Source organism: Phocoena phocoena, chromosome 5 (genome assembly GCF_963924675.1).
Source record: "Phocoena phocoena chromosome 5, mPhoPho1.1, whole genome shotgun sequence".
In the NCBI taxonomy this organism is placed as follows: domain Eukaryota; kingdom Metazoa; phylum Chordata; class Mammalia; order Artiodactyla; family Phocoenidae; genus Phocoena; species Phocoena phocoena.
Window position 1 is genome coordinate 44,519,695 of NC_089223.1, and position 23,008 is coordinate 44,542,702.

At 41.2% G+C, this 23,008-nt stretch overlaps 1 protein-coding gene across 1 annotated transcript in view; it reads right to left on the reverse strand.

The window, feature by feature from the left end:
- FRAS1 (Fraser extracellular matrix complex subunit 1) overlaps positions 1–23,008 on the reverse strand; it is a 455,620-nt gene that overhangs the window by 143,740 nt on the left and 288,872 nt on the right. The window contains exons 26-29 of the mRNA XM_065877453.1: positions 21,618–21,758; positions 18,351–18,621; positions 14,721–14,805; positions 4,016–4,342 (exon numbers count right to left, since the gene is read on the reverse strand). Coding sequence (XP_065733525.1) covers positions 4,016–4,342; positions 14,721–14,805; positions 18,351–18,621; positions 21,618–21,758 — 824 coding nt within the window. The remainder of the gene's footprint in view (positions 1–4,015; positions 4,343–14,720; positions 14,806–18,350; positions 18,622–21,617; positions 21,759–23,008) is intronic.

The window sequence follows — 23,008 nt, forward strand, 5'->3', positions numbered from 1 at the left end:
GATTATGGGGGGTGGCACATGTAAGGTGAAAGATAGATGCTATTTACCAGAATGAAGAACAATGGAGAGATAATTGCACTGTTTTTGTGTGTGCCAGTGTGTATATGTGCCTCAGAAACTGCAGCTTCAGGTCAAGGATACAGAACCTTCTCTCCATGGAGGTCTCAACTGCTTTATAAACAAAGAAACAAACACATATTTCGTAATCAACAAACGCTTTTTGAGTGTATACTCCGGACAGTGTACCTTACAAGATGCTAAATTGAACCAATTCAGCAGGTCCAATAAAGTGGAACCTTGATATGTGCTGAGGATTTATTTATTTATGAGACAGGCAGAGTCTTATTCAGAGAAATAAACATGTTGATGCCACTGATATTTATAACTCTCACAAACATCCTTTTAATCAAACTGTGTCCCTATAAGACAACGCATGGGAGGACAGGTTTTAAGAAAATTGCGGGAAAGCCCAACAGGGCGTTTATCTGCACTCAGGCCTTACCAAGGTCAAACAGCCAGAGAAGGCTCTCAGCAATAGAATTTTCCATCCAGTTCACAGCATGACACTTGGGGGCTTTTAACATCAAAGCATTATCCAGTTGCAGAAAATAACTGCTCAAACAACAACTAGTGAGGTCAGAAAGATCATCAGATTTATTGCCAAAGTAGAAAAAGGGGCATGATTTTCAGAGACGCTTTAATTAATGAAAAAGAAGGAAATTCCTTGAAAGCCCGGCAGCGGAGAGAAACCCACCAACATGCAAGGCTTCTCCCTGCCCACATTTTAGCCCGTATTAGACTCTGAATTTCTTTAGAATCATATCTCTAGCAGGCTTGGGTTTGGTAATCCACCCAGTTAATGAAAGCCTGTTCAGCAGAGCATTCTTTATTACCTTTTAATCTTTTTGAATTCTTTTGCCTCCTTCCCCAACAGAACATGTTTCAACATCTGTCTTGGGTCTATCTTCTCCTCAGCAACTCAGTATAAGCCTGGAGGGTGGCAGTCAATTTTACTCACTGCCAGGCCAAGGATAAAAACATAAATTTGGGGGAAGTGATGTGGAACTTGATAACTAAAAGTGGAACCACCAGCTCCTACCCTCAGTCTCAGATGGGCCACCCCAGCATCAGCTGAAGTGCCCAGTAGGCTGATGAATCTGATGCAAGGGATCAACTCAAAGGCAGGAACATAGGCACCAGCCCAACTCAAGCTGTTGCATCCACGCATCTATCTATCCATCCAACAAAAACGTACTAAACTTCTGCAATGTGCCTGGCTCAAGGCAGCAATACTGAAATAGTTCCTGCTCTCACAAAGCTTCCTTTTTCTATCCCTCAGTCCCTTTCCATCTATCTCACCAGGTTAAGTTTTATGTTGAACAACACTAGGATTCATTTTTACATCCATTCACTAGGAATTAGACCTAAAACCCTTTGTCATTCCATTTAAATCACCAGCTAGACATAAGCCAGTAACTGTCGTTACTCCAAATTTAATACACAGGTAGCTTCAGGGTAAGGGCTTACATGCCACCTTCAGAAATGGCTAGCAGAACAAAATCAATCGTGGCTGACTATACAACGACTGGGAGCCATTAACAGTTAAGGCAATTTTTTTTCTTCTTGGGCTCCAGTAGACTTATGATTATAAATAGCTTTGTTTGTAACAAGATGTGGTGAGCCCACAGGGAAGATTCGGAGAGGCTTGGGGTCCAGACTGCTTGGATAAGACATTGAGAAAATGACTAAATTACTGTCTCCATTCTGTCCATTAAGGGGATAAGAATATATATGACCAAACCGCTGAAAAAAAAAATGAGCTAGAGTGAACAAAAGCCATCTGGTTAAGTGTGCGGAGCCAGAACACACTTGATTTGAAATCACAGATCCGTCACTAAATACCTTGATGAGAAATAAACATTTTTAAACCTCTGTAAATGTTTTTAAACCTCCTTTATTTCAGTTTCCTCTTTTGGAAAATTAAAGATAATAATTGTACAAATATCCTGGAATGATCATGAAGATCAAAAGGAATAATTCACATCAAGCATTAGTGCCCAATAAAGGTTAAAAACAAAGCAAACAAAAATTACTTTCACCAATAGTAGAATATCCTCTAGAAGTAATAAGGTTCTACAGCCTCTATTCTAACCTTCTTCACTAAGACATTGTAAAGACGAGTAGAATAGATATGAGAAAAAGTACTCTGAATTCCTAAAAGAAGATGTAGTCTATATTTGTAAAATATTATCAGGATGAGAGCGTCAGGTTTATTATTAGTATATTCTAATGGCTGCTGGGGCTCTGGTAACCAGTTTAATTATCCTAATTCACTGTTTAGAAGCCATTAGTTCACCTGATGGACAGGTAAGCACAGCACTACAGGAGACGGAGGGAAGGAAGGGGGAAGGAGGAAGAACACTCACACGCCTCCCAAGTTGTAAGCACTCTAAGAATTCTCAAGTTCTGTGCTTATGCCTCGTTTACAAATTAAAATTCTATTTTTCTTTGTTGTGTTTTGGTAGTCGAAGTGGCTAAAATCCTAGAAAACCCCTTCAATCTTGAGCCACAGCACGCAAACCGGTTGTACAATACGATGCGCTGAGCTCCAAACATGGAGATTGAAACCTCGATAGGAAAGGCGGCTGCTAGGGTTGCACTGAAATCCCATAACAATCTTTGGAGAGAAACCAAGAAGGAAGAAAAGAAAGCTTTCTGTGTCTGTCTAGACTTCATCTCTTCAGAAGTAAACCTCATCTTCCAGGGCGACAGCAAGAGGGTGATCATTCAGATAGGCTTCAAGGTGGCTATCTGCCAGCTGCATCTCATCATCAGCCTTCGCTTCCTCCCACCTATCTCATGCCACCATTACTGTTTCCAGCAGCTGAACATAATGAGACCAGAGCCTGAGAAACCAGCCAGCAGACCATATTAGATTCAGCTCTTCACCTTCATGAGGATCAACTGCAAGTTGTAAGTGATCATTGGTGAGAAAGTGACAAGTGGTTTCTAAACTGTCCTCAGCAAATCAATCTCTCTAGGTCATCATCAATGACACTTCAGTAGGTGCTGGTATTTGGAATGAAAAGTTCAAAAAAAATTATGTCTCCCAATCTGCCATCATGAGAGAGAGTCGTTCTTGCTACTACAGAGAAAAGAGCTTGGAGTGAAATATCATCAAGTAATAGATGGCTTTGAAAATATTTTTCAACATGTCTCTTAGAACTAGCATGTGCTAGCCCAGTATTTCCCAAAATGTGATAGCCATCCTATTAGTAGTATCCAAAGACATTTTATGTTGTGCACGGATGGAATTTTATAAAATTAGCCCAGGATTTCACAAGTATTTATTAGGAAGAAGCCATGATAAAAAAGTAAGTCGATTCAAAGAAGAGTATTAAGTGAATAGTAGGACAGGCACTCATGGATACGGCAAAAACACAGGGAGGTGGCATGGGGATGACTTGGGCTGAGAAGCACTGCTCTTCACCGGGCTCCTACCCCCTAGGCCAAGGACTCCTGTGATTACTAAAAGAGTTTTCTCATCCAACTTCAGTGGAGAATGGTCGAACTCATCCTTTTTGATTCATTACAGTAAGCTGACTGTGAGCTTCACATCACATGAGCTACTCTAGAAGAGCAGACAAGAACAGGGGTGCACTTGATTCTTACAACCATGCTCAGGCAGCAGACCAGAAAGTCAGAGAACAACGAGGCATTTTTATGGCAGCAAGTCAACACAAAATTTCAAAAGTGTTCCTTTGGCAGAGAACATGGGGACAGGTCTTTCGGCTCAAGGGTGCTCCTAACAAAATACACACTGCCCTCTGAGATTGGGTGATGTGTTCTATTAATCTTTGAATGTCCTAAATAGCTCCATAATAGATGCTTAATAAATGTTTGAATAAATAAATAACTACCGGTATCTTAAATTTATGAACATTGCAATACAACATCATCAACAAAACTTCACATCTAGGTGCGAGGAAAATGTAGCTCTAGGAATGACACTTACCTCGGGCACAGTCCTCACACGGAACAGTATATTTTGGAAGGAGTGTCCATCATTGGCCTGCAAGACTGTGACATCAGAAGTGCTATCCGAGCCATCGTGAGCATACTGGAGAAGGCCCCTGGAGAGCTCATCCAACCGGAACTGATAGCTAGGGGCTGCAGGCGACTGAAGCGTTTGGAGCAACTGGCCATGAAGTGGAGGATCGAGCACTTGGACCACCACATCCTGGGGGTTGTCGTCATCTCGGATGTCAAGCAGCTGAGTGGTGATGGTTCCCCTCTCTCCTCTGCTAATATGGAGAGCCTCGTTCCTCAGCACATAGGGGGCCTGTGGAGTTGAAGGGAAGGAGGAGAAGAGAAGCCATTCGCAGGAAAAGAGAGGGCAATCGAGTGGACCAGATACCAGCTGTGTGCAACCTGATTGCCATTTCTATGCTTTTTAAGGAACTCTAGATGCTCCGGCCAAGTGCCAAACTCTTGCATGATCACAGCATTTGTCAGAGGTGTAGTCAAACATAGTAATCACCGCAAAGGAGGTTACTTCACACCTGTGGTTCTGGAGATTTCTCAAGACACTTCCAGACCATAATATTCATCAGGGGCAACCAAAGTGAGCTGCTTGCTTCCAAATCTCTGAAGTCTCTGCTGTCATGATTCACACTACATCCCCTGAATTGCAACTGAGAGGTGAGTCAGGGAACTCAATTAGTTGTCTGCATTCAAGAGGGACTAACAAGAGATACGGAATTTTGATTTGGCATTTGTGTTGGGAGTTGAGCACTTCACTCCAGGCTACGCTACAGCAAGCTGCAGTAAGTAACATACTTGGAGTAAGATACTTTGGCATTCTGAATTCCTGCTATTTCTGGTCCCTCCCAGTAAGTTTTTCAAGCTGTCTCATCCATATCTTCAACGGGCCCACCCCAACTCAGGTTATAAAGCCTGATAAGATCACGGTCTGCGTAAGGCAACCACCTGGTTAATTCATGTGGCAAATTTTAATATGTTTTCCTTAGGATTATCAGGTCTCTCCCACCAACTTCAGTAAGCAAATAAAATGTTCTTTCATTGAGATAAAAGTTAATGAACCACACATAAAAAGACACCAACAAATAAACAAAAAACAAAAAAATCAAGGCAAGAAGCCAAAGAAAACATTATCTTAGTTGTTAATATCACTTGAAGTTGAACCATCTAGGGGTTTTTCAGTACACTGCCTTTCTTTACTCCAAATGGCTTTCCTTTAACAATACCCCTCCTGGCCTCCTGGAAATTTCAATATCTATTAAAGTAATGTCTAGCTAGTGCATCTCTATAATAATCACATAATAGCTATAGAAGATAGCTACTCCTCAGGATTCCTGAGTGAGAATTCAAAAGCTGTGATTCTATACATGGGAATGAATGGCCCCTCAGATTCTGAAAGAGGAGAGGTCAAAATCCATAAATGGAAAAAGATCAAATTAACTTACATGAGAAAATCTCACAGACGCTCAAAACCATATTGAAATATCACAGAAATGTAAAGAAACAAAAATAAGTTAAAATTCATTTCTAAAAATCCATTTTTAAAAAGTTAAAATGACAAAATAAATAAAATAAAAATGGGCCTTCACCATCTACTCAACTGATTTGGGGAAAGAATCAGGGAACCATGGCAGCTCATCATCTCAGATTAGGAAGTCACTTGCCAAAAGCCACCCAAGTCTTTTATTCACCTAACTAGAGTAACTATATTAGCACAAACAAAAAGATCAAAACAAAACATCTGAGCTTAAATACCGAGAAACATCCAAGCCAGTAAGTCCTGAGACTTGGTAGCCCTCTGACCCATATTTACAGAGATCATATGTTTTGCTTTGATTTAAACAAAATTCATACTCTTAGCCCAACCCTGAGGTCAAATTAATTTAGGATCAATTTCTAATCATTCCTCAACTTCAGTCATCACTGAAGTGAGAATGCCATCAAGAATCGCTGAGCTGGGCTGTGAATACCATTTGGCAGCCACTTCTGGTTCAAATCTCAGTTATCCCATAGTCCATGGTCTTTTCGCTTTTGGACCAAAAATATATAACAGTTTTTGTTTGTTTGTTTTTGGCTGCACTGTGTGGCATATGGGATCTCAGTTCCCCAACCAGGGATCAAACCCACGTCCCCAGCATTGGAAGCACAGAGTCTTAACTGCCGGACCACCAGGGAAATCCCCCCAAAAACCACAGTTTTAAAAACAATGATCTCGGGGGGGACCTTGAAGATGGCGGAAGAGTATGACGCGGAGATCACCTTCTTCCCCACAGATACACCAGAAATACATCTACACGTGGAACAACTCCTACAGAACACCTACTGAAGGCTGACAGAAGACCTCAGACCTCCCAAAAGGCAAGAAACTCCCCACGTACCTGGGTAGGGCAAAAGAAAAACAGAGACAAAAGAATAGGGACGGCACCTGCACCAGTGGGAGGGAGCTGTGAAGGAGGAAAAGTTTCCACACACTAGGAAGCCCCTTCGCGGGCGGAGACTGCGGGAGTCGGAGGGGGGAGCTTCGGTACCGCGGAGGAGTGCCCAGCAGCGGGTGCGGAGGGCGAAGCGGGGAGATTCCCGCACAGAGGATCGGTGCCGACCGGCACTCACCAGCCCGAGAGGCTTGTCTGCTCACCCACCGGGGCGGGCGGGGCTGCGAGCTGAGGCTCGGGTTTTGGTTTTGGACGGAGCGCAGGGAGAGGACTGGGGTTGGCAGCTTGAGCATAGCCTGAAGGGGTTAGTGCACCACGACTAGCCGGGAGGGAGTTCGGGGAAAAGCCTGCACCTGCCGAAGAGGCAAGAGACTTTTTCTTCCCTCTTTGTTTCCTGGTGCGCGAGGAGACGGGTTTAAGAGCGCTGCTTAAAGGAACTCCAGAGACGGGCGCGAGCCGCGGCTAAAAGCGCGAACCCCAGAGACGGGCGCGAGCGGTGGCTAAAAGCGCGAACCCCAGAGACGGGCGGGAGACGCTAAGGCTGCTGCTGCCGCCACCAAGGGGCCTGTGTGCGAGCACAGGTCACTCTCCACACCCCTCTTCCGCGGAGCCTGTGCAGCCCGCCACTGCCAGGTTCCCGGGATCCAGGGACAACTTCCTCGGAAGAACGCACGGTGGGCCTCAGGCTGGAGCAACGTCACGATGGCCTCTGCCGCCGCAGGCCCGCCCCGCACGCAGTGCCCCCCCCCCCCCCCCCGCCTGAGTGCGCCAGAGCCTCCGAATCAGCGGCTCCTTTAACCCCGTCCTGTCTGAGCAAAAAACAGACGCCCTCCAGCGACCTACACGCAGAGGCAGGGCCAAATCCAAAGCTGAGCTCCTGTGAGCTGTGAGAACAAAGAAGAGAAAGGAAAATCTCTCCCAGCAGCCTCAGAAGCAGCGGATTAAAGCTCCACAATCAACTTGATGTACCCTGCATCTGTGGAATACCTGAATAGACAAGGAATGATCCCAAATTGAGGAAGTGGAATTTAGGAGTGAGATCTATGATTTTTTTCCCTTTTCCTCTTTTTGTGAATGTGTACGTGTATGCTTCCGTGTGAGATCTTGTCTGTACACTCTTGCTTCCACCATTTGTCCTAGGGTTCTATCCGTCCGTGGTTTTTTTAAAAATTTTTTTCTTAATAATTAATTTTAATAACTTTATTATACTTTACCTTCTTTCTTTCTTTCCTTCCTTCCTTCCTTCCTTCCCTCCTTTAGACAACGAATCACCCCAAATTGAGGAGGTGGTCTCTGAGAGCAAGATTTATGATTTTTCCCCCTTTACCTCTTTTTGTGAGGGTGTATGTGTACGCTTCTGTGTAAGATTTTCTCTGTATAGCTTTGCTTCCAACATTTGTCCTAAGGTTCTATCCGTCCCTTTTTTTTCTAAATAAATATATTTTAATTCAATAACTTTATTATACTTTATTTTATTTTTACTGTATCTTCTTTCTTTCTGTCTTTTTTCCTTCTTTCTCTCCTTCCTTCCTTCCTCCCTTTCTTTCCTTCTTTCCTTCTTTGCTTCTCTCTTCCTTCCTTCCTTCCCTCCTTTCCTTGTTTCTTTCCTCATACTTCTAATAATTCTCTCTACTTTTTCTCCCTTTTATTCTGAGCCGTGTGGATAAAAGGCTCTTGGTGCTCCAGCCAGGAGTCAGGGCTCTGCCTCTGAGGTAGGAGAGCCAACTTCAGGACACTGGTCAACAAGAACCTCCCAGCTCCACATAATATTAAATGGCGAAAATCTCCCAGACACCTCCATCTTAACACCAGCACCCAGCTTCACTCAACGACCAGCAAGCCACAGTGCTGGACAACCTATGTCAAACAACTAGCAAAACAGGAACACAACCCCACCCATTAGCAGAGAGGCTGCCTAAAATCATAATAAGGCCACAGACACCCCAAAACACACCAGACGTGAACCTGCCCACTAGAGAGACAAGATCCAGCCTCATCCACCACAACACAGGCACTAGTCCCCTCCACCAGGAAGCCTACACAACCCACTGAAGCAACCTTAGCCACTGGAGACAGACATCAAAAACAGCGGGTACTACGAACCTGCAGCCGGCAAAAAGGAGACCCCAAACACAGTAAGATAAGCAAAATGAGAAGACAGAAAAACACACAGCAGATAAAGGAGCAAGATAAAAATGCACCAGACCTAACAAATGAAGAGGAAATAGGCAGTCTACCTGAAAAAGAATTCAGAATAATGATAGTAAGGATGATCCGAAATCTTGGAAACAGAATGGACAAAATGCAAGAAACAGTTAACAAGGACCTAGAAGAAATAAAGATGAAACAAGCAACAATGAACAACACAATAAATGAAATTAAAAGTACTCTAGATGGGATCAATAGTAGAATAACTAAGGCACAAGAACGGATAAGTGACCTGGAAGATAAAATAGTAGAAATAACTACTGCAGAGCAGAATAAAGAAAAAAGAATGAAAAGAACTGAGGACAGTCTCAGAGACCTCTGGGACAACATTAAATGCACCAACATTCAAATTATAGGGGTTCCAGAAGAAGAAGAGAAAAAGAAAGGGACTGAGAAAATATTTGAAGAGATTATAGTTGAAAACTTCCCTAATATGGGAAAGGAAATAGTTAATCAAGTCTAGGAAGCACAGAGAGTCCCATACAGGATAAATACAAGGAGAAATACGCCAAGACACATATTAATCAAACTATCAAAAATTAAATACAAATAAAGCATATTAAAAGCAGCAAGGGAAAAACAACAAATAACACACAAGGGAATCCCCATAAGGTTAACAGCTGATCTCTCAGCAGAAACCCTACAAGCCAGAAGGGAGTGGCAGGACATATTGAAAGTGATGAAGGAGAAAAACCTGCAACCAAGATTACTCTACCCAGCAAGGATCTCATTCAGATTTGATGGAGAAATTAAAACCTTTACAGACAAGCAAAAGCTTAGAGAGTTCAGCACCACCAAACCAGCTTTACAACAAATGCTAAAGGAACTTCTCTAGACAAGAAACACAAGAGAAGGAAAAGACCTATAATAACGAACCCAAAACAATTTAGTAAATGGGAATAGGAACATACATATCGATAATTACCTTAAATGTAAATGGACTAAATGCTCCCACCAAAAGACACAGATTGTCTGAATGGATACAAAAACAAGACCCTTATATATGCTGTCTACAAGAGACCCACTTCAGACCTAGAGACACATACAGACTGAAAGTAAGGGGATGGAAAAAGATATTCCATGCAAATGGAAACCAAAAGAAAGCTGGAGTAGCAATTCTCATATCAGACAAAATAGACTTTAAAATAAGGACTATTAAAAGAGACAAAGAAGGACACTACATAATGATCAACGGATCGATCCAAGAAGAAGATATAACAATTGTAAATATTTATGCACCCAACATAGGAGCACCTCAATACATAAGGCAAATGCTAACAGCCATAAAAGGGGAAATCGACAGTAACACATTCATAGTAGGGGACTTTAACACCCCACTTTCACCCATGGACAGATCATCCAAAATGAAAATAAATAAGGAAACACAAGCTTTAAATGATACATTAAACAAGATGGACTTAATTGATATTTATAGGACATTCCATCCAAAAACAACAGAATACACATTTTTCTCAAGTGCCCATGGAACATTCTCCAGGATAGATCATATCTTGGGTCACAAATCAAGCCTTGGTAAATTTAAGAAAATTGAAATTGTATCAAGTATCTTTTCTGACCACAACGCCATGAGACTAGATATCAATTACAGGAAAAGATCTGTAAAAAATACAAATACATGGAGGCTAAACAATACACTACTTAATAATGAAGTGATCACTGAAGAAATCAAAGAGGAAATAAAAAAATACCTAGAAACAAATGACAATGGAGACACAACGACCCAAAACCTATGGGATGCAGCAAAAGCAGTCTAAGGGGGAAGTTTATAGCAATACAGTCCTACCTTAAGAAGCCGGAAACATCTCGAATAAACAACCTAACCTTGCACCTCAAGCAATTAGAGAAAGAAGAACAAAAAAACCCCAAAGCTAGCAGAAGGAAAGAAATCATAAAAATCAGATCAGAAATAAATGAAAAAGAAATGAACGAAACGATAGCAAAGATCAATAAAACTAAAAGCTGGTTCTTTGAGAAGATAAACAAAATAGATAAACCACTAGCCAGACTCATCAAGAAAAAAGGGAGAAGACTCAAATCGATAGAATTAGAAATGAAAAAGGAGAAGTAACAACTGACACTGCAGAAATAAAAAAGATCATGAGAGATTACTACAAGCAACTCTATGCCAATAAAATGGACAATCTGGAAGAAATGGACAAATTCTTAGAAATGCACAACCTGCCAAGACTGAATCAGGAAGAAATAGAAAATATGAACAGACCAATCACAAGCACTGAAATTGAAACTGTGATTAAAAACCTTCCAACAAACAAAAGCCCAGGACCAGATGGCTTCACAGGTGAATTCTATCAAACGTTTAGAGAAGAGCTAACACCTATCCTTCTCAAACTCTTCCAAAATATAGCAGAGGGAGGAACACTCCCAAATTCCTTCTACGAAGTCACCATCACCTTGATACCAAAACCAGACAAGGATGTCACAAAGAAAGAAAACTACAGGCCAATATCACTGATGAACATAGATGCAAAAATCCTCAACAAAATACTAGCAAACAGAATCCAACAGCACATTAAAAGGATCATACACCATGATCAAGTGGGGTTTATTCCAGGAATGCAAGGATTCTTCAATATACGCAAATCTATCAATGTGATAAACCATATTAACAAACTGAAGGAGAAAAACCATATGATCATCTCAATAGATGCAGAGAAAGCTTTCGACAAAATTCAACACCCATCTATGATAAAAACCCTCCAGAAAGTAGGCATAGAGGGAACTTTCCTCAACATAATAAAGGCCATATATGACAAGCCCACGGCAAACATCATCCTCAATGGTGAAAAACTGAAAGCATTTCCACTAAGATCAGGAACAAGACAAGGTTGCCCACTCTCACCACTCTTATTCAACATAGTATTGGAAGTTTTAGCCACAGCAATCAGAGAAGAAAAGGAAATAAAAGGAATCCAAATCGGAAAAGAAGAAGTAAAGCTGTCACTGTTTGCAGATGACATGATACTATACATAGAGAATCCTAAAGATGCTACCAGAAAACTACTAGAGCTAATCAATGAATTTGGTAAAGTAGCAGGATACAAAATTAATGCACAGAAATCTCTGGCATTCCTATATACTAATGATGAAAAATCTGAAAGTGAAATCAAGAAAACACTCCCATTTACCATTGCAACAAAAAGAATAAAATATCTAGGAATAAACCTACCTAAGGAGACAAAAGACCTGTATGCAGAAAATTATAAGACACTGATGAAAGAAATTAAAGATGATACAAATAGATGGAGAGATATACCATGTTCTTGGATTGGAAGAATCAACGTTGTGAAAATGACTCTACTACCCAAAGCAATCTATAGATTCAATACAATCCCTATCACACTACCACTGGCATTTTTCACAGAACTAGAACAAAAAATTTCGCAATTTGTATGGAAACACAAAAGACCTCGAATAGCCAAAGCAATCTTGAGAATGAAAAAAGGAGCTGGAGGAATCAGGCTCCCTGACTTCAGACTATACTACAAAGCTACAGTAATCAAGACAGTATGGTACTGGCACAAAAACAGAAAGATAGATCAATGGAACAGGATAGACAGCCCAGAGATAAACCCACGCACATATGGACACCTTATCTTTGATAAAGGTGGTAGGAATGTACAGTGGAGAAAGGACAGCCTCTTCAATAAATGGTGCTGGGAAAACTGGACAGGTACATGTAAAAGTATGAGATTAGATCACTCCCTAACACCATACACAAAAATAAGCTCAAAATGGATTAAAGACCTAAATGTAAGGCCAGAAACTATCAAACTCTTAGAGGAAAACATAGGCAGAACACTCTATGACATAAATCACAGCAAGATGCTTTCTGACCCACCTCCTAGAGTAATGGAAATAAAAACAAAAATAAACAAATGGGACCTAATGAAACTTCAAAGCTTTTGCACAGCAAAGGAAACCATAAACAAGACCAAAAGACAACCCTCAGAATGGGAGAGAATATTTGCAAATGAAGCAACTGACAAAGGATTAATCTCCAAAATTTACAAGCAGCTCATGCAGCTCAATAACAAAAAAACAAACAACCCCATCCAAAAATGGGCAGAAGACCTAAATAAACATTTCTCCAAAGAAGATATACAGACTGCCAACAAACATATGAAAGAATGCTCAACATCATTAATCATTAGAGAAATGCAAATCAAAACTACAATGAGATATCATCTCACACCAGTTAGAATGGCCATCATCAAAAAATCTAGAAATAATAAATGCTGGAGAGGGTGTGGAGAAAAGAGGACACTCTTGCACTGCTGGTGGGAATGTCAATTGGTTCAGCCACTATGGAGAACAGTATGGAGGTTCCTTAAAAAACTACAAATAGAATTACCATATGACCCAGCAATCCCACTACTGGGCATATACCCTGAGAAAACCATAATTCAAGAAGAGTCACGTACCAAAATGTTCATTGCAGCTCTGTTTACAATAGCCCGGAGATGGAAACAACCTAAGTGCCCATCATCGGATGAATGGATAAAGAAGATGTGGCACATATATACAATGGAATATTAGTCAGCCTTAAAAAGAAACGAAATTGAGCTATTTGTAATGAGATGGATAGACCTAGAGTCCGTCATATAGAGTGAAGTAAGTCAGAAAGCAAAAGACAAATACCGTATGCTAACACATATATATGGAATTTAAGAAAAAAAAAAATGTCATGAAGAACCTAGGGGTAAGACAGGAATAAAGACGCAGACCTACTGGAGAACGGACTTCAGGATATGGGGAGGGGAAGGGTGAGCTGTGACAGGGCGAGAGAGAGTCATGGACATATACACACTAACAAACGTAGTAAAGTAGATAGCTAGTGAGCAGCAGACGCATGGCACAGGGATATTGGCTCGGTGCTTTGTGGCAGCCTGGAGGGGTGGGATAGGGAGGATGGGAGGGAGGGAGACGCAAGAGGGAAGACATATGGGAACATATGTATATGTATAACTGATTCACTTTGTTATGGGGCAGAAACTAACACACCATTGTAAAGCAATTATACCCCAATAAAGATGTTAAAAAAAAAAAAAGAAAAAAAACCAATGATCTCATATCCTTCCTTGAACCAAGACTGACACACTACCAAGATCTAATGTTTAGGTAATCTGGGTTCCCCCATGCTGATATCCCAGTCTCCTACTGTTCACCACTTAAGAATACATTGATCTTCCTCTTCCCTTTGCACATTTCAGCTGTTCAATCCTTCAAGCCCAGGTACTCAGAGCATCTACCATGATTTGTATTCAGGACACATAAGTACAGCTTGATGGAGATGAGTGATGAGAGCAGAAGAGCCATCACACTGAATTTTATAGCAACTACCATGATTTCCTCAGACTTATGTTTGGCTGATGACCACACTGGCACTTCATTTAAATAGATCCTTGATAAGATCCTCTAACTACTGCAAACTGAGTTAAATGCAGTTCAGCTACATGATAGATAGGCAAAATAGGTAAACAAAATTCCATATCCCTGAAAGAGAAATATTTAGACAAAAAAACCCTATTCACCTATGAATACGGAAGTCTTAACAACTAGTACAGCTTCAAATTATTCTGAAGGGCTAGTATGAGATTCAGTATAGTAAAGTAAGGTACAATGTAATAGTCAAGAACACAGACTGTGTAACCAGATTCACTGGGCACAAATCTCAGCTCTCTGTCAGCTATATCACCATAGACAAGTTACTGAACCTCCCTGAGACTTAGTTTCCTCATCTGTGAATTGGAGATAATAATACCTCACAGGGCTGGCAAAAGGATTACATGAGAAACATAAGAGTACTATGGCTGTATCAGTAATTGTTTGTTGCTGTTATGACCCACAGTACTAAAAACTACTCCAGTGACATCTCATGAGGAAACTGAGACACGATTAATTCAGCTCAATCATTTTTGCTAAAACTACAGAAAATCTTTATTTGTGCTTCAGAATCAGTAGGCATGTGAAATTATTAATTGTGTGGCATTTTCTTACCTGTGTTGAAAATGCTTGTATGTTGATCAGCTGTGGCTCAGAGAAGAACTGCTGGTCACTAATTTTCAGGTAAAAGTAACCTTTCCTGAAAGAAGTCCCCAAGAAAGGAATGAGAAAGTACAATCATTAAATTGGTCTTTAAAAAGACAAGGATTAAAAATATTTTCAGATTATATGCATATAAGAATTTGGATCAAACCACTACAGTAATATACTATTCATACAGTAAATAGAAATGACCACATAAAGATTAACATAGCAAGATGCAGGTAAAACTACTGTATATTCTTCGATCTCATTATAACAATGTTTCCATTTTTTTTGTTTTCTATTTTTCTAAATAGAATATATAAAATGTTGAAAAATCAGCTGTCAGGCCAAGACAGGTTAGTAATATATTGAAGGCTAATGGTTAAGTTGGAGAATGGAAAGGAATCTTTCACTGTCTCTGACTAGTTCTCAATGATTTCCTCTTCCCTGTGAATCCTCTCCCCAACCCCTGGCCAGTTCATGTGAGTGGATGCCAATAACACCATTAACAATGTTTGCAATGTTTGTGTTACATGACTCTATGGCCCAATCCTCCCTCCAGTCATACACATACACATTCAATGTGGACTGGACTACAGAAGGATGACTGATTATTCCCTGGAAATTTGGAACTGGCCTGAACAGTGCCATTTGACTTTGGGGGAACCACAGTCTATCATGCTGATGAGAATGTGGAGCAAGCCCGTCTGTAGGAGGGAGGTGAATGTAGCCTTCGAGCAATGAGACAGAGATGAGAGGAAGAATTGAGCCCTGCTTCCCATTTCTGGTTCTAACTCCTGGGCTTGCCCTGGAAGCCCAGTTGTCCTTGATGTGTTTGAGATCTGAGCCATACCTGCAGTGTTATAACAGCAGCCTTACAATTTTGCTTAATCTAGTTCAAGCTGACTTCCATTACTTGCAACCAAAGAGTCCTAATTAATAGAACAAAATAAGACTCACTCTTTGCTGTGGTTTTTACTTCCTGTTTCAGCAGCTTCAGAGACTACTAGGTGGGAAGGTAGGAGCTGCCCACCTTCAAAGCCAAAGCAAGCTCAGAACGCACTTCGGGCTTGTAAGATGTGTGATTAATACATTATGGAAGGTTTAGAATTCTGGTCTATACAATAGGGACCATTGTTTGAAAGGTTCTTTAAAAGGCATTCATGGAACTAACTACTAAGACATAAAGAATGCGGATGGATCTCAAATGCATTATGGCAAAAGCCAGAAACAAAAGATTATATACTGTATGCGTCCATTCACATGACATTTCAGAAAGGGCAAAACAATAAGAGTGAAAAACAGATCGGTATTTGCCAGGGACGGAGAGGGGGGAAGGGAGTACCTGTAAAAAATGAGATGGGGGGAGTGACGAAACTGTTTCACATCTTGCTTGTGGTCTCAAGACTGCAAGACTATATATATTTGTTAACACACATAGAACAGTACAGTTTAAAATGGGGAATTTTATTGGGTGCCAATTATACCTCAATAAATCTGATTCTTTTTTTAAAAGAAAGAATGCTTGTCTTCCCTCTCATTCCATCATCCCTTTCATTTTCTGTCTCATTTAAATCCTGTCCCTCTCCACTCCCACCTCCAGACTTCAAGAGAATGCAGGTGATGGAAGAAGCAGAATGCAGAAAGAAAGGATGGTTACTCCCAACCTACTGGGGAAAAACGATCTTGGCGGCACTGAGGTTCCAATAACTGTGTTCAGCCTCTCAGCCATGCCAGCTTATCAGGGCCACTAGGACTGTATTTCCGAGTCATCTTGCACTCCACAGGGGCATTCCAACCCAAAGAAAGCCAATCCTAAAGAATCACAGTGGGCATTTTCATGGGGATAAACAACCACAAGCCAACATGGCAGGTTCCCCTTTTGTTTTTGTATCATTTAGAGACTTATATAATTTCCCTTTTCCATGAGTTTCTACCAACCTTGTTTTACTATTCCTCTCATTCTTTCTTTTTAAAAAAATTTTAGATAAAAAAGAAGATCCAGTGTTAAAATGGGTACTAAAAAATAAAAAGAGTACTGAAAGAAATCCCTGCAAAATAGTTGTCACGCTTGGTCCTGTTTAGGGGTGCAAAGCTCACTGGAAAGAAACTGGTGGTGAGAGATTAAAGAGGTTAAACAGACAAGAGGCTTAACTTTGGTTTTCTCTGGAGCTTTTATGTACTTTACACACTTTTCACAAGTGATTCCGAGACATATGACTACAGGTACGGAGCTGTGTATATATGTGTCTGTGTGTGTGTGATGCAAACACCTAAGAACTATACTTGAAAGAAAATGAATGAAGAAGATAGAGCACAAATATGAAGAGTGATTCTATGGCATCAGACACCAGAGTTTTAAGCTCCATCTCTGGAGCAATATTTTCCTATGCAATGATCTTTTGCCCCAGGAGGATGGAAGCATGCCCTTTATTCCTAGTACTGTTAAGGAGGCAGAAATCATAGGCTGAAGGCATGAAGGCATGGGGTGTGGAATCAGAGAGCCTTGGGTTGGAGTCTCAGCTCTGCACTCATAGGCTGTGAGGCTTGAGCAAGATTACTTACATGCTCAGGCCTCAGTTTCCCTATCTATAGCCTAGGATCATAAATATACATAATTCAAATACAGTGCACAACAGCTGGGTCACAGTTAGCACTCAGTAAATATTAGTTGTTCCTATTCCTGTAAGATGGGTCTTTTGAGGTTACTGGCATCACTGGCTCTGAACTGCAATAGGGAACTTGTGATCTACTCTTCTCCCCACTTATCTCCTAGCCCAGACCTTAAACATTTTTTTAAAAATCTCAGATTTAGTGGTGACAGTAGAAGATATTCACCGCATCCTTTATCACTGTTCCATGGGTTTCGACTCCCTGTTTACACATGTAGTCCACTCTGAATGATCTGCACTAATGAAGCAGTGCAGGGTGAAGGATAATCCAGCAGGCTAATCTTTGGGGTGCATTCCCTGATTTCTGTTTAGTAGATTTACTCTGCGAAATATATGGCTCTATTTGCTTGGGTTAGCATTAACAGTCAACTGCATTCCTGAAGCGTATGTCAGCTGGGGTGGGGAAGACAGCCAGAAGTGTGCTAGGCATCAGAAGAAAACTGGATCAGGCTTAAAAACGAACCACATTCAGTCCCATAAAGTGGATAATAACAAGTTAACCGTGACTTTTAGTTTCCTTCCAACTCTGAAATTCTAGGAACCATACAATACCTTGAAAAGTACACACTCCATCCTCTAGCCACTCCCTCCTCTCGGTATAGTACCCTAATGCTGAAGAAGCAGCTGCGGCATCTGGGTATATAAGCGACTTTGTTTATCCTGGGCCAAAAAACTGGGTAATTGTACTAGGAACTTCCCCATCACATCAGAGAATTACCCATAATTATGCGATACAATAAAAATGCCTCTAACAGAAGCACTCTCTCTGAACAATTACAGTGATATGATGACAGGCAGCTGAAAGCATTGGCCTTTGTAGAGTATCGATCTTCCCCAGAAGAAAAGGGAGAGCTATTGAGAAGGGGGTGTGGGGTGCAGAGCACTGATGGAAGGGTGGCAGGAGGAAAACAACAGAATGCTGGGTCACCTGGGCTTTTCTTTGCTGTGCACAAAACGCACTCTTTTCTCCTTCACATCTTTCCAGCTAAAGTGGCCAGCCTTGTCGAGCTGAACCTCTTTTCCATTCCTTGAGAGCACGAGGTGGCCATTGGTGGGAGTGCTCACCACATGGAACAGGAGGTCTTCGATCCTGCCATCCTGGTCTTGAACATTCAGGAGGAGAAAATCCAGTGGCTTCATTGAACCAATTGCAAGGGTGAGGGAACCATTCACATGAAGACTAGGGGTGTGTATTTTGCCTGGAAAACATATGAATCCAAAGTTCAGGCTTGGTACAGTCACGAATTAGGTTTTATTATTCTTATTATTTAAAGAAATAGACTTGTAATGTTCATTCAGAGCTACAGAGATGAAACTCCAGGCTATCGTATTCCATAAGACTCCTTCTAATACAGTGGTTCTCATCCCCGATGCACATGAGAATAACATAGGGTCTCAATATTAAATAATAAAACTCCTAGAAGAAAATATAGGAGAAAATCTTGGTGATCTTACATTAGGCAATGCTTTCTTAGATATGACACAAAGAGCACAAGTGACAAAAATAAAAATCAGATGTATTGGACATCTGGACATCATTAATACTAAAAGCTTTTGTGCTTTTAATAACAAAGGACACCGGCAAGAAAGTGAAAAGACAATCCACAGAATAGGAGAAAATATTTCCAAATTACATATCTGAAAAGGGACTTGTATATCCCTTTTATATCCAGAATATATAAAGAATTCTCACAACTCAATAAATGACAAATAACCTAATTTAAAAATAGGCAAAGAATTTGAATGGGCATTTCTCCAAAGAAGATACACAAAAGGCCAATAAGCACATGAAAAGGTGTTCAACATCATCAGTCATCAGGGAAATTTGAATTAAAATCACAAGATGATATCACTTCATACCTACTAGGAAGGACAATGAAAAGTATTCCTGAGGGTGTGGAGAAACTAGAAATCTCATATATTGCTGGTGGGAATGTAAAATGGTACAGCTGCTTGGGAAGACAGTCTGGCCGTTCCTCAAGCAATTAAACATACAGCTACCATATGATCCAGCAATTCCGCTCCTAGGCATATACCAAAGAGTATTGAAAGCATATATCGGTACAAAAACTGGTACACGAATGTTCACAGCAGTGTTATTCATAATAGCCCGAAGTGGAAATAATCAAAACAATCAAACATCAATTGATGAATGAATAAACAAAATGTGGTATATGCATACGATGCAGTTATTATTCAAACATAAAAAGACATATTGATATACGTTCTAACATGGAGGAACCTCGAAAATATCACGCCAAGTGAAAGAAGCCAGATGTAAAAGGCCATATATTGTAAGATTCCATTTACGTGAAATATCTAGAGTAGACAAATCTATACAGACAGAAAGTAGATCAGTGGTTGCCAAGGGCTAAGGCAACAGGGCAGTGGAGAGAGACTACTAGTGGTTATTGGATTTCTTTTTAGGGTGATGAAAATGACCTGGAATTAGACAGTGATGATGGTTTCATAACACTGTGGATATGCTAAAGACTCATTGTATACTTTCAAGGGTGAATTCTATGGTATGTGAATTATATCTCAGTAATAATAACAATAAAGAATCACATAGGGATCTTTTTTTTTTTTTTTTGCGGTACACGGGCCTCTCACTGTTGTGGCCTCTCCCATTGCGGAGCACAGGCTCCGGACGCGCAGGCTCAGCAGCCATGGCTCACGGGCCCAGCCGCTCCGCGGCACATGGGATCTTCCCGGACCGGGGCACGAACCCGTGTCCCCTGTATCGGCAGGCGGACTCTCAACCACTGCACCACCAGGGAAGCCCCCACATAGGGATCTTTTAAAACAATCCTGATACTTAGGCTCCACCACCAGAGATTCTGACTTAGATGTTCTGGGGTGGGACCTTAGTGATTTTACAAGCTCCCCAGGTAATCCTAATAGGCTGCCACATTTGAGAACCACAGTCCTATCCTAATACATCTGTCATATCCGACCATCAGACCCACCAAGGGCAAGAAAAGGGTCAAGTGTCTGATACCATTGGTAAGAACAGCACCAGTTAATCTACCATGAAGTAGGATTATCAGTGGCTTACTCAGCATCCGTGTGAAATATATACGTTGTTTTAAAAATTTACGATCTCTGTCCATAGGAAACATCTGATGGATGAATTAGGATTTCCGACCTTGATATGGAATTCATCCTGTCTCCCGCAAGTCGTTTTGCCTGCACTTTAACGGGTAGCACTTCTTCCTTTTACAAGTAGGTCAGACAGGGCAGTTTAGGAATGTCAAGCTTCAGGGGGCCTACTTCTAACGTAAAATTACTCCAATGAAAGTTGAATTCATTTTCACAAGTTGACTTGTATTACATCCCAAGTGGGGTAAGCTGACTCTCAAGTATTGTACTTGGGGCTTCCAGAAGGGTCCTAATGAAATAAGCCAAAGATATTTTCTTCCATGGGAAGTCTTAATATCATTAGGGGTCAGAGATATAGACATGAAAAATATGATTGACTGCAGGTGATAAAACATGATGCGTGTTATTGATGAAGGACACTCAGAAGCCAAGAGATGCTCAGCTGTAACGTAACTCCCAATCCTCGTTCACCTGTAAAAGTTTTGGGGTTCAAAATTAAGCCTGAATTTAAATTTGTTTCTCTTTGTTGTTTAAGGTAAAGTGCCCACGGATGTGTTGGACAAGACTAGCTCCATTCCTTATCGTGTTACCTAATTCTTAGTGGCAAACAGAGTGGCTTGAAATCCATCCACTTCCAACGTGTGAACCTAATGGGGCAAGTTCCTCACACTATTCATTAATTACTTGTCATTTATCTCCAGTGTGTGCACAAAGGATGCATCATTGCACCCTGGCATAATAGCTCTACATGTGTATATAAATATAATAAATTTAATAATCTGTAAGTATAATTTTCTATAACGTGGCTGTAGTTCAGGAACACAGCTAAGTTTTATGCCAAATTTCTGATCTGATAGCTGTGATTTTTAAAGCACAGATTGCTTCTTTTTCCCTTCCAAAGATCTTAGAAGTTGAATTTTCCCAATTTTCCATGTTCTATAAACAGTCCCTTATTCCATAGCAGCACCAGGGGTTTTCCGAGAATGGAAAGCCTGCATTTTGTACCACACGAGCCAACTGTATCTGCAAACTCAGCCTCCGCGTGGAGAAATTACAGGTGACTTCACCAGAGCATCGGAGGGGAAGCACTTACCAGCACATGTTTCATTAGAGGAGTGGGCAGGGAAGCCAGGAACACACTTGGAAACACAAAGGCCACTCTTCAGAAGGAACCCATGGTCACAGAGGTGACACCGGTCTCTGTGGCTGCACTGCAAGCACCCCTGGGGGCAGGCTATCGAAGAGAGGACACACTGAATGAGGCAGGACAAAGGCACAGGCCCCCAGAGGGGGCCACCAGTGATAAAGAAATGAAGAGTGGGAGCACAGCAACATATGACCCCCAGCTGCAGCAAAAGAGAACTCCCACAGTTCCCTGCAGAATTTCACAGAAATGAAATTTCCTACCCTGCAAAGGAAAGTGAACAGGAAGGAGCACCCTTGCTTTCCACACTATGACCTAAACATGTTGCACATAAATGGATTGTTTAAAAAGTTAACAATACTGACTTGTAAGGGAGGCAGCTCATAGGGATTAAGAGCATAAACCCTGTCGGGTACTGTTCCTCCTCTACCACTTGACGGCTGCTGAATTCGGGCAAGTTGTTTAACAGTCTGTGGTGCAATTTTCCTCATCTTAAAAATGAGGATAGTAATAGCACCGAATGCAATGACTGTTGGTTGGAATACATGGGCTATATATAACGCGCAGTGACTAGAACAGTATTGGGCACACGAAAGGACTCAAATGTACTACCGTCACTGCTATTCTTATTTTTATTATTATTATTATTTTGCGGTACACGGGCCTCTCATTGTCGTGGCCTCTCCCGTTGCGGAGCACAGGCTCCGGACGCGCAGGCTCAGCGGCCATGGCTCACGGGCCCAGCCGCTCCGCGGCACGTGGGATCTTCCCGGACCAGGGCATGAACCCGCGTCCCCTGCATCGGCAGGCGGACTCCCAACCACTGCGCCGCCAGGGAAGCCCAATTATTATTATTTTAAATGCATGTGGAGAGCAAGCTATTTAAAAGACCACAGATTATTTCTTTGAATCAAGTTAATAAGTTTCTATAAATCCAGTGTTTACTGCCTAATTATTCTGCTTCCTCAGTTGAGATGCTGTTATAGAGAGGTGGAACAGGATAGTTTAAAGGGCCTTGAATTAGAATCAGAAAATTTGAGTTTAATATCTGACTTTATGTTACCCTGGTTAATACTCTTAAGGCTCTTCCTTTTTTTTCATTTGTAAAACAGGATTCATAGTGTCTGCCATATTTTACCAAGTCATTGTGAATGTTAAATGAGATAATGCAGATGAAGGAAATTTGGGGAAATATAAAATGCCATGCCTAGGTAATGGCATTATTATTAAGTATCAGGTATTCTTTAAAGTGGGGCACACCTTACCAAGTTTTGATGGAAATGATGAGAACAAACTGAGGAAGCTCTTGTGAATAACTCAATGGACAAGGAGATTAAGAC